This window comes from Saccopteryx bilineata, chromosome 1 (genome assembly GCF_036850765.1).
Source record: "Saccopteryx bilineata isolate mSacBil1 chromosome 1, mSacBil1_pri_phased_curated, whole genome shotgun sequence".
In the NCBI taxonomy this organism is placed as follows: Eukaryota; Metazoa; Chordata; class Mammalia; order Chiroptera; family Emballonuridae; genus Saccopteryx; species Saccopteryx bilineata.
In genome coordinates this window covers 275690850-275703362 of record NC_089490.1, presented here as the reverse complement: position 1 = coordinate 275703362, position 12513 = coordinate 275690850, and the positions used below count along the sequence as shown (strand labels likewise).

Below are 12513 nucleotides of genomic sequence, written 5' to 3'. Positions count from 1 at the left end.
CCAGACGCGTGGCGTCATCGCCACTCTGCGCACGACTGACCTAGGGCTGTCCGCGGAGCTGCCTAAGGCCGCGCGGGAAACTCGGACGCTCGACGCGCCGTCGCCTTTGGGACTGCTTTCCGTTGCCAGATTACCACGCAAGCTGTCAGCGGATCCCTTCGCTCGTTATATTCAGGGAGTACGGGTCGCGGTGCTTCTGACTTCTTGAAAGTCCCTGCAGGCCCGGGAGAGGCGGAGGCGCGGACCCGCGGGGGCCTCTAGTTGGGGCCCGGAAGTGTGCGCAACCGGACGTGGCGGGCCGGTGGGTGCGGACGGCGTGCGTGACCGCGTGCGTGACCGCGTGTGCTATGGGGCGGCGGGCGCGAGTCCGGCGGCTCCGGCAGCAGCAGCAGCAGCGGCGGCCCGAGGACGTGGAGGACAGCGCCGAGGGCGGCGGGAAGCGCAGTGATGCGGTAGGAGTCGGGGCGAGGGGGAGAAGACGCCTCGCGTGGGCCTCCGGACCCCGAGACCTCGGGGCGACGAGGGGCGGCTCTTCCTTAGTAGATTCCCCCTTTGTTCCTTAGGGCTGGGAAGGCGGGTACCCCGAGATCGTCAAGGAGAACAAGCTTTTCGAGCACTACTATCAGGAGCTCAAGATTGTACCAGAGGGCGAGTGGGACCAGTTCATGGAAGCGCTAAGGGAACCCCTCCCGGCCACTTTAAGAATTACTGGTTACAAAAGGTAAGGGACTGTGCATGTATTTCCTAGAGAAGTGGGGTTAGATTGGCTAAGGTTAAATGTTAAAAACGCTAGTGTTTTCCCTGAGGAGTGTTACTGTGCTAGAGAACTGGTGCTTGTCAACCGTGCATCTAGAGACCAGAAGCGTCCGGGAGGGGGCACAGGATCTGGTAGAATAAGTCAAGGAGGCATTATGACATGGGAGGCTAGAAAAAGAAATTAAAATGCTATCTGAGAAAGGGTAGACCCCTGAGGATTCCTGAACGGAGAACGCCAACCCTTTGGAACACATGAAAATTTGTGATATTAACCAAGTTTGGGGCAAGTATCTGGTTCTCGAGACTTTGTTTTTGCATTTGCTATTTTTCCAAGAGGAATTGCAAGTAAAATTTTGGAACTGGAGGGATATTTAGGAATGAAGGACTGCAGTAGAGCTACATTTAGTCTATCATCCTTTAGTGACTAAATAGTGGGGACTGTTAAGCTTTGAAAGAATAGATTAAAAAAGCAGTGATTGAAGAATGTCTTCTTTCTATCCAAAGGTGCTGTTAGTTTTAAATCACTGGTAATCTTAAATTTGCAAAAAGAGAAACTTATTAAATTAGCCTTTCAGGTTGGTTTGAAACTTACTTATTTTTTTAATAGCCATGCAAAAGAGATTCTACATTGTTTAAAGAACAAGTATTTCAAGGAATTGGAGGACCTGGAGGTGGACGGTCAGAAAGTTGAAGTTCCACAACCCCTGAGTTGGTAGGTACAACAAGGCTCCATTTTGCTTTTCTTCTTTGTCACTTGAATATACCTCTTGATAATGCATTTGCTGTTCACATGAAAGAACCTGAACATACTTCTGAGACGTCCTCATGTTGTTTACCCAATGCTTTTTATCATTATTACTTTACACTGTGTGGAAGTTTTCATGTATGATTTGCAGCTCTTGATATTTGAGTCACTGAGTTCAGTTAATTTTTCCCAGTCAGTCCAATCCCTTTACTTCCTTCGTGTTCTCACTTCTACTGTTTCCATGTAAGCCCCTTGTTTTCTCATGTCAAAACAAGCCACTCAGCTCGTCTACTTTCAGAAAAACAACAGACTTTACCTGATTCTGTCTTTACTGTGGCCAGTTCCCTGCCTTGTGTGTGAGCCCACTGGCCCTTTTTTAAAAACTTGTTCTGTAGGTTATTTGTTTCATCATCTTTCTTGTAAAATGCCTGGAGTACTCAAGTACAAACCCTGTGCACCAAGCTCTGGGGAGTCATTAAAGTAAATCGTTATATTTCTACATTTTACATTTTCAACTTTGAGGCATTGAAAATTCTCACAAAACCAAAAAATAATGCTTTAAATGATTGCTATAAAAAAGGTGAATTTAGCCCTGGCAGGTTGGCTCAGTGGTAGAGTGTCGGCCTGGCGTGCGGTAGTCCCAGGTTTGATTCCAGCCAGGGCACACAGGAGAGGCGCCCATCTGCTTCTCCACCCCTCCCCCTCTCCTTCCTCTCTGTCTCTCTCTTCCCCTCCAGCAGCTAAGGCTCCATTGGAGCAAAGATGGCCCGGGGGCGCTGGGGATGGCTCCTTGGCCTCTGCCCCAGGCGCTAGAGTGGCTCTGGCTAGAGTGGCTCTGGTCACAAAAGGGCGACGCCCCCTGAGGGGCAGAACATCGCCCCCTGGTGCGCGTGCTGGGTGGATCTTAGTGCGACGCATGCGGGAGTCTGTCTGTCTCTCCCCGTTTCCAGCTTCAGAAAAATACAAAAAAAAAGGTGAATTTAACCAGTATTTTCTGACAAGTTTTGGGGGTTTTACTATTCAAGTATGTGATAGTGTCTTTCTTTGTTAGATACTTTTTAGTAATTGCAAACCAGGGTTAGATTTTTATTAATCATGGGCTGTAGATTTGCTTGCTTTTCTTTTATTGGCCATTTGAATTTTCAGTGTTTCTATCGAGATATGTGCAGCCTATACATTTGAATGGTGAATGGCCTGTACTAAAATCTCTATTCAGCTGAAGTTGTCTGTGGTTGAAAAATAAAAGCAAATCACTGTCTTATAACAGCTAGTCATCCTTTTTACATTATTAATTTTCTGAACACAACAATGGAAGGGTGTGAACAATATACTGTATCATTTGGGTTCCTAATCCTTAGCTTTTTTCATTATCAATGACAACTGCATGACAGTTTTATTGCATAAACATTTATTCAGTCAGAGTTATTTGTCAGGTGTGGAATATTCATAAATCTCAGCAAGTAAGTAAAGCAGAAACTTACCAAGATGTCTGTCTGATAACTGTATTGCTGAACTTGCTGAAATGTATATAATCTTAACTTTTTGGTATATCATGGAATAAAACTTAAGAGTTGGTGGGAGCCTTAGTTTTCTAGGAGTATTAAATACAGGACTTATAACTTGGGCAGGTTCTATCTTTTCTTTGCTTTTCATAGACTTAGAACTATAAAGAATTATGCTAAAGTATTCTTATAAAAGTCTTGTTTTTACAATTATTTGTGGAGAACACACCTTATTGTGATTCATTTTCTTCTTTTTAATGCGTGGATTTAAGTGGTCTATGGATGTTCTATATATTTGCAGAGATTTTTTTCCCCTTAAGAATTTTTGAGGTGTAAAGGTGACAGTGGTACTTTTAATTTATCCTTAAAAGACATGACAGGTTTCCACATAGGACTTTAAAGATTCACATGCTAAATTTGAATTACAATACATAGCCAAAGATTAAGTATAGTCCTTTGAGATTAATTTGGTTGGTGTTAAAATCTAAGATTTTAATATTTGTTAGCTCAAAAATGTTTCTAAAGCTACATTAGAAGCATATTTTTATTTATTTTAACATACAATCTTTTTGTATTTCATTATTCACTTTTAAATATATTTTTTCATCAGATTAACAGTTTTCACAGTCATAGTTACTTCTCGTAGAATTTTAGTCTTATTATAATGAATTTATATTTTACCTATTAGAAACTCAATCTAGAAGGTACATAAAGAAATATTTGTTCAAATTACATCTAGATTGCCTGTCTGTTTGAAAATGAAAATTGAGCTATTTATAATAAGTAGTGGTGTACAGAATTTAAATTAACGATGTTGGTGATTTGGTGAGGTGGTAATACCTAATTATCTGTCGTTAATTCCAGATAATTTAGCATTGCTAGAAATTATATACAGATAACATGTTTAGCTATTCAACCTTGTAAAGGTGACAAGTGGATGGCAGATTTTTGTGAAATACTACAGCTAAAGCTCAATTTGAATGTATCTCTACCATTTTACCTCTAAAGAGGCCAAAGGGAGTATTTAAAACTGAAGGGTTTTGCTTTTTTTTTAATTGCCTGATAAGTATGATTGTATTTTGAGTTTTTATTTTTGAAACAGGATGAATACTGAGGAAGGAAACAGTCATAGGAGGTAGAACCAAAAGCACTGGGGACATTTGGAACATGGCTCTGAACAAATTCAGCCACTTAACTTGGTTGTTTGGAAGAGAGAACTTTTCAGATGTATCTCATGTAGTGCCTGTTGACCAGTGTCTTAAAATCTTAATGCCTGAGGTTTCTGTCAAATACTCAAAGTTTTAAGGCAGTCAGAGGTATTGTTTTTTAAACTTGCTAGTTTTATTTTCATGGCTACTGACCTGCAATTTGACACATGGAAACACTGACTTTGCATTGTTAAATTGCTCTTATTACACCTAAGACTTAATAGTAAGTGCTAAGATGGAAGTAAGATTTTGTCACCAAATGCCATGTTATGCTTAGGATGACATTGGGTTAATTGGCCATGGTTTTCTGTGTCATCAGTGGACAGATTTGGGCAATTGGAGATCAGTGGATGGGTGCAAACCAAGTTAAAAAATGACAATTCCTGATCAGTGACATTATTGTTTATAGAAAGTTCAAATATACATATTTACAGAGGTGCTTCATTCATAGGTCTGAGTAACTAGGAGCTCAAATTAATACATTGGTGATTTCCAAGGTTTTTTGATATGCAAAACATTTCAGTACATTCTTAGAGTGGTTTGTTTTAGAAATAGTGAAAAATGTGTTAAATAAAATTGTAGTCAAACATTTCGATGCCTGTCCTACCAAATTATTTTGATTCTGTGTGATTTGTACTTCTTTAAATTTAGGAAATTTGTTATGTCCTTTTTTCTGATAACTTTAAAAACTTTTTTTAACTGAGAAAGAGAAACACCCATTTGTTGTTTCACTTGTTATGCATTCATCAGGTGCTTCTTGTATGTACCCCGATGTGACAAAACCGCAAGCTGGCGCATCAGGACGACACTAACCAACTAAGCTACCCTGCCAGGGCCTTTTCTTTTTTTCCTCTTTTTTTTAAACTTATTTATTAAATTTAATGCAGTGACATTGATAAATCAGGGTACATATGTTGAGAGAAAACATCTCTAGATTATTTTGACATTTGATTGTGCTGTATACCCCTCCCCCAAAGTTAAATTGTCTTCTGTCACCTTCTAACTGGTTTTCTTTGTGCCCCTCCCCTACCCCAACCCCTCTCTCCTTCTTCGCCTCATCCCCCCTCCCCCCACCCCCGACCCCTGTTGCCATCACATTCTTGTTCATGTCTCTGAGTCTCATTTTTATGTCCCTTCTATGTATGGTTTCATATAGTTCTTAGTTTTTTTTCTGATTTACTTATTTCACTCCGTATAAGTTATCAAGGTCCATCCATGTTATTGTAAATGATCCGATGTCATCATTTCTTATGGCTGAGTAGTATTCCATAGTATATATGTACCAAAGCTTTTTAATCCACTCATCCTCTGACGGACACTTGGGCTGTTTCCAGATTTTCGCTATTGTGAACAATGCTGCCACAAACATGGGGGTGCATTTCTCCTTTTGGAGCCGTTCTATGGTGTCCTTGGGGTATATTCCTAAAAGTGGGATAGCTGGGTCAAAAGGCAGTTCGATTTTCAGTTTTTTGAGGAATCTCCATACTGTTTTCCACAGTGGCTGCACCAGTCTGCATTCCCACCAGCAGTGCAGGAGGGTTCCCTTTTCTCCACATCCTTGCCAGCACTTATTCTGTGTTGTTTTGTTGATCAGCGCCATTCTGGCTGGTGTGAGGTGATATCTCATTGTGGTTTTAATTTGCATTTCTCTAATGATTAGTGATGTTGAGCATTTTTTCATATGCCTATTGGCCATCTGTATGTCCTCTTTGGAGAAGTGTCTATTCATCTCTTTTGCCCATTTTTTGATTGGATTGTTTATCTTCCTGGTGTTGAGATTTACAAGTTCTTTATAAATTTTGGTTATTAACCCCTTATCAGACGTATTGTCAAATATGTTCTCCCATTGTGTAGTTTGTCTTTTTATTCTGTTCTTGTTGTCTTTAGCTGTGCAAAAGCTTTTTAGTTTGATATAGTCCCATTTGTTTATCCTATCTTTTATTTCACTTCCCCCTGGAGATAAATCAGCAAATATATTGCTCTGAGAGATGTCGGAGAGCTTACTGCCTATGTTTTCTTCTAAGATGCTTATGGTTTCACGGCCTACATTTAAGTCTTTTATCCATTTTGAGTTTATTTTTGTGAGTGGTGTAAGCTGGTGATCTAGTTTCATTTTTTTGCAGGTAGCTGTCCAATTTTCCCAACACCATTTGTTAAAGAGGCTGTCTTTACTCCATTGTATTTCCTTGCCTCCTTTGTCAAATATCAGTTGTCCATAGAACTGTGGGTTTATTTCTGGGTTCTCTGTTCTGTTCCATTGATCTATATGCCTGTTCTTATGCCAGTACCAGGCTGTTTTGAGTACAAGGGCCTTGTAGTATAGCTTGATATCAGGAAGTGTGATACCTCCCACTTTATTCTTCTTTTTTAAGATTGCTGAGGCTATTCGTGTTCTTTTTTGGTTCCATATAAATTTTTGGAATATGTGTTCTATATCTTTGAAGTATGTCATTGATATTTTAATTGGTATTGCATTGAATTTATAGATTGCTTTGGGTAATATAGACATTTTAATGATGTTTATTCTTCCTAACCATGAGCATGGTATATGCTTCCACTTGTTTGTATCTTCCTTGATTTCTTTTATCAATGCTTTGTAATTTTCCGAGTATAAGTCTTTAGTCTCTTTGGTTAAGTTTACTCCTAGGTACTTTATTTTTTTGGTTGTAATTGTGAAGGGGATTGTTTCCTTAATTTCTCTTTCTGACTGTTCATTGTTGGTGTATAAAAATGCCTCTGATTTCTGAGTATTGATTTTATATCCTGCCACTTTGCTGAATTCATTTATCAGGTCCAGTAGTTTTTTGACTGAGACTTTAGGATTTTCTATATACAATATCATATCATCTGCAAATAATGATAGTTTTACTACTTCTTTTCCAACTTGAATGCCTTTTATTTCTTCTTCTTGTCTATTGCTGTGACTAGGACTTCCAGGACTATGTTAAATAAGAGTGGTGAAAGGGGGCATCCCTGCCTTGTTCCTGATCTTAAGGGGATTGCTTTTAATTTTTACCCATTGAGTATGATGTTGGCTGTGGGTTTCTCATAGATGGCTTTTATCATGTTGAGGTATGTTCCCTATATTCCCACTTTGCTGAGAGTTTTGATCATGAATGGGTGCTGGATTTTATCAAATGCTTTTTCTGCATCTATTGAAATTATCATATGGTTTTTCTCCTTCTTTTTGTTTATGTGATGAATCACATTGATTGATTTATGAATATTGTACCAGCCTTGCATCCCCAGAATAAATCCCACTTGATCATGGTGTATGATTTTTTTCCATATATTGTTGGATCTGGTTTGCTAATATTTTGTTGAGGATTTTAGCATCTATATTCATCAGAGATATTGGCCTATAATTTTCTTTCTTTGTGTTGTCTTTGCCTGGTTTTGGAATCAGAATTATGCTTGCAGGGCCTTTTCTGACCATCTTTATACCATGGTTAACTTACCATACTTAGTGAAGGGCAGAGGAGTCTCCACTTTCTCATCAGATCTTAAATGTTCGTCGTCATGGTTTCACTGTCATGTTACATGTGTGTGTCCTGTTACCCCTTAGGCTCTCCTGTTTCTGCCTGAGTCATGATGAGGTTAGAACCGTGCTGCCGTGTCCCAGGGCACATCATGCAGCGCTGACTGACTCTACTGGTCGTGGATGAGGAAGCAGTACAAAATTGGGTGTCTCATTGGCTATATGACCTGGATAAGCAAGAAGTTGTTAAGAGAGTACTTTAATATATACAGTCCGTAAGTGTTTTACTTCCTTTTTGTCCAGGTATCCTGAAGAACTTGCTTGGCACACAAATTTGAGTCGAAAAATCTTGAGAAAGTCTCCGCAATTGGAGAAGTTTCACCAGTTTCTGGTTAGCGAAACTGAATCTGTGAGTAGAATTCTTAAAGACTTGTTGGTTTCCTTAAAGCTTTAAATGCATGTTAGTTTCATGGTTATATTTTTAGCCATACTTGTCACTGGGAGCAATCAAGTAGATAAAGCACACAGGAAAGACACCTTTAACTGTAGATTCCACTTATAATTTATGATTACAGAATTGTCTTGTTTGTTGGTACATTAACCATGAACTTTAATAGGGGTATGATCACAGTGTCAGCTTGATTGTGTCTTGCTACTCCCAGGTCTGGGTGGCTGCAGAGCTGGGGTGTGCACAGCACTCTGCTTAGTAGCACGCCACTAAGGAGACAACCACTCAGTGCACCCTTGCACCCTTCCCACCTCCTTACACGTGCGTGCCAGGTACTTGTACCAAGAATGTAGTATGTTTTATGGCTATGTTACTTATTTTAATAAAAGTGAGACTTTTAAACTCTTTATCACTTATTTTCTTATCCCTAACTATTCGCCACTTTTCCCATACAAAGAAACACCTAAATAGGGCAACTTTGGTTCTTCTAAAATGTCACCACCTTCATCTTCTTGGTTTCTTAGCCATCCCTGATTCCTGATTACAATGAACACTTATCATTATGACCACTGACCTTTATACATTTAGCATTAAACTTTTCCCCCAAAAATATTTCTCATGCAATACATGATTAAATAAATGCCCATAGAGTTTGGATGTGGTCAGCATTGCTGTTACCTCTTTATTCTTTTAGAATTCTTAATAGTCTCACATTTTCAATCAGAAGTTTCACTTGCCTAGTTTCTGATCTTCTAGCTGAGGAAACCTGTGTGTGTCAACAGATGTTATTTCTTTTTCCTCTTCTTTGTCCTCTTAACAGAGTTAACAAAATTCCCATGTTTTTTCCCTGAAGCCACAACCAATTTAGAAACCCTTCACCTTGTGCATTCTAATCTCTCCTGGACCCACAGCTGTTTTCTACCACTTTGGCTTTCTGTGCACTAACTTAACCCAGTAAACTGGGCTCCCGTTTGCCCTGGCTTTCACCCCACCCTGCCCCCCAACAGTTAGGAATACACAGGACCAGGTGCTGCCTTGTTCCTGTTTCTGTCCTTAGGTCAGTATCAGAAAGGATTCTCTGACTCAGCTTCCATTGAGGTGCCAGGTCAGATCAAGATCCATAAAATGAAAGCAAGTTACGACTGAACAGAGGGTTTGTGGGGAGTGGCGTGATGCATCATTGGATAGGTTGTAAAGAGGCAGATTTTGTCAGCTTTTAGAAGGTGGAAATGGGATTTTAGTGTCGGTAGCATATATCATAGGGAAACAGTCCAGTTTTTCATCAGAAGTCAGCAAGATGAGACACGCTGGGTTATTTAAAGTTGGCTTTAAAACCTCTTTAGGATGAGTTTATGAATCAAGACTAATTGCCAGGATGTCTATAGTTAAGGGCCCATGGTTCCCATTCCCACTCTAAGGCTTAATTGAAAACCAGGATGAAAACAGAAGGCAGACTTATCAGATTCACAAAGCGTGGAGTCACTGTACCTAGTGAATCAGTCAAGATTCAGTTTAACCGACCCACTGCTGGCCCAAAACCATAGGGTGAAAATTAGCAGGTAAGGATGTGCAAGTCAGATTCTGCAGATGCGTAAGTGCAAGATGAGTGATGGCTATTAAAGTTCAAAAGACCCTTGCTGTAATGGAGCAGCAGCCTCCTGGTGGCTGATGTTTTGTATCTCCTTGTCCCTTTTTTAAGCATTCATTCTTAAGGCTGTTAAACTAGAGTTGTGATCGAGGCCAGTGCTGGACCGAATCTGAACAGCCAACAGCCGTACACCTTTAACGGATAGCCAAGCCCACTAGCGAAGATATTGAGGACAGAGTATTTAGTGAGGAGTTTTAATTTATCCTGGAGAAGGAAAGAGAGGAGCAGCGGTTGATGTCTTCATCTTTTTTTTTTTTTTTTTTTTGTATTTTTCTGAAGCTGGAAACGGGGAGAGACAGTCAGACAGACTCCTGCATGCTCCCGACCGGGATCCACCCGGCACGCCCACCACGGGCCACACTCTGCCCACCAGGGGGCGATGCTCTGCCCCTCCGGGGTGTCGCTTTGCCGTGACCAGAGCCACTCTAGCGCCTGGGGCAGAGGCCAAGGAGCCATCCCCAGCGCCCGGGCCATCTTTGCTCCAGTGGAGCCTTGGCTGTGGGAGGGGAAGAGAGAGACAGAGAGGAAGGAGGGGGTGGGGGTGGAGAAGCAAATGGGCGCTTCTCCTATGTGCCCTGGCTGGGAATCGAACCCGGGTCCCCTGCACGCCAGGCCGATGCTCTACCGCCAAGCCAACCAGCCAGGGCCGTCTTCATCTTTTTGAGAGGCATTTCTCGGGAATAGAAAGCAGACAAGCTGTTCCTGAACATGGGGTCTGAGAAGTAGAAGTGACGATTTTACCTGAGGGATAATCTTGTTGATGGTGACTTTGTCCTGTGCAACCTTTGATTGCTTTTGTTCCAGAGGGTATTTCAGTGCTACTGTATGCCTTTTAGATATGCTCATCCAGCTTCCAGATGTTCTAAATGTGGGGAGTGGGGACTATGTAAACTTAAATCCCCTTTTATGATATTTTAAAATTCAGTGGTTTTCTAATGGTAAGTTTTAGTATTAATGATCATCCTTATGTGGCCATTAGGTAGCAACCGTTTATCCACTGGTATGAAAATGTTTCTATTTGTTTAATGTTTGTGCGATAGTAGTAACTCTTGTTCCATGTGTGATTGATTTATATGGTCTTTTAGTGTTACATTTGAAAATTTGAATTTCCAGTATTGAACTTTTCTGCCTTTTAAATGTTCTTGACTTTTGAAATTTTATCTTTCAAGGGGAATATCAGTCGTCAAGAAGCTGTCAGTATGATTCCACCTCTGTTGCTTAATGCTCACCCTCACCATAAGGTACTGTGTATTATATAGAAAATCGTGCTGCTGTCTGTGCCTGGGCCGCTCTGTTTTGTTGCAAACTTTCTTTATTAATATAATGAACTATTTTTACTTTTCACTTTCCTTTCAGTTCTTTTTTGTACTTTTTTCCTAGTTAAATTTTACAAGTCACTTGATTTTTTCCCCTCTTAAAGTTCATTTTATAAATTTGTTTATTTATTATACAGATTATCTTCAGTGGTCTTGATTAACTAAATCTGATTGAAAATCATAGTGAACATGTATTGAGAGGTTGTTCTGTGCCAAGCATTGTTCTGCATTCTTTTCATGAGTTATTTCTTTTTATTATCCCCACATCCCTGTGGGGGTAGCTACCACTGGCCCCATTTTTTCAGATGAGAAAAAGACAAAGAAAAGTTGAAGTAACTGGCCCAGGTCACAGGACTAGTCGCTGGCCCAGCTGAGCTTTGAGTCCAGGTAGCTCTGTTCTTAGCAGCATGTTACAGTGCTGCTTTCACTTAGTATATTTACTCATTCCTCCCTAAGTGTATTGCTTTTACTGGTTTGTAGTGCCAGCTGTTCCTGTGCCCTGTAGAAAGAGTATCTTTTTTTTTTTTAATTTTTTTTTTTTTTTTAAACAGAGAGTCAGAGAGAGGGATAGACAGGGACAGACAGACAGGAATGGAGAGATGAGAAGCATCAATCATTAGTTTTTTGTTGTGCATGCGACACCTTAGTTATTCATTGATTGCTTTCTCATATGTGCCTTGACTGCGGGCCTTCAGCGGTCCGAGTAACCCCTTGCTTGAGCCAGAGACTTTGTGTCCAAGCTAATGAGCTTTGTTCAAACCAGACGAGCCCGCACTCAAGCTGGCGACCTTGGGGTCTCGAACCTGGGTCCTCCGCATCCCAGTCCGATGCTCTATCCACTGCGCCACCGCCTGGTCAGGCAAGAGTATCTTTATCACCGTAATTTGGGAGCATTCTTTATTGAGCCTCCTATCAGCTAAATATATCACATTGTAGATTCATTCTATAAATATATTTAGTTCTTGGAATAGAAATCAAAATATTGTACTAGAATAACTCATTGTTTTAAATTAAATACAGATTTTTTTATTTTTTAAAACAAGTCTCAAATATTTTCTTTCTTTTTAATAGATCTTGGATATGTGTGCGGCACCTGGATCAAAGACCACACAATTAATTGAAATGCTGCATGCTGACATGAATGTCCCTTTTCCAGGTATGCGTTGGTCTGGAGGTTTGGAGGTAGAAATGGCAGTTTGGTGGGGCGGACAGGAAAAGATTAGAACACTGCCTGAAGCTTCCCTGAAAGTAGAACTGTGCTTTTGCACAGCACTGTCATTAGTTCCTAAACCAGCACATGTGGTGTAGCAAGGGGGACTTTAGCTTAGACTCTCCAGGTTCAAATTCCACCACTGTTTATGAGGTGAGTAAGGTGGCATTACTAGACATCGTTTATAAAATGAGCCATTAGT

General features: G+C 40.5%; 1 protein-coding gene across 1 annotated transcript in view; it reads left to right on the top strand.

Moving 5' to 3' along the window:
- The first annotated feature begins 40 nt into the window (after positions 1-40).
- The window catches only part of NSUN2 (NOP2/Sun RNA methyltransferase 2), a 33071-nt gene continuing 20598 nt past the window's right edge, over positions 41-12513 (top strand). Inside the window, exons 1-6 of the mRNA XM_066243433.1 lie at positions 41-452; positions 564-721; positions 1364-1468; positions 7993-8098; positions 10955-11026; positions 12173-12257. Coding sequence (XP_066099530.1) covers positions 348-452; positions 564-721; positions 1364-1468; positions 7993-8098; positions 10955-11026; positions 12173-12257 — 631 coding nt within the window. The 5' untranslated portion in view covers positions 41-347. The remainder of the gene's footprint in view (positions 453-563; positions 722-1363; positions 1469-7992; positions 8099-10954; positions 11027-12172; positions 12258-12513) is intronic.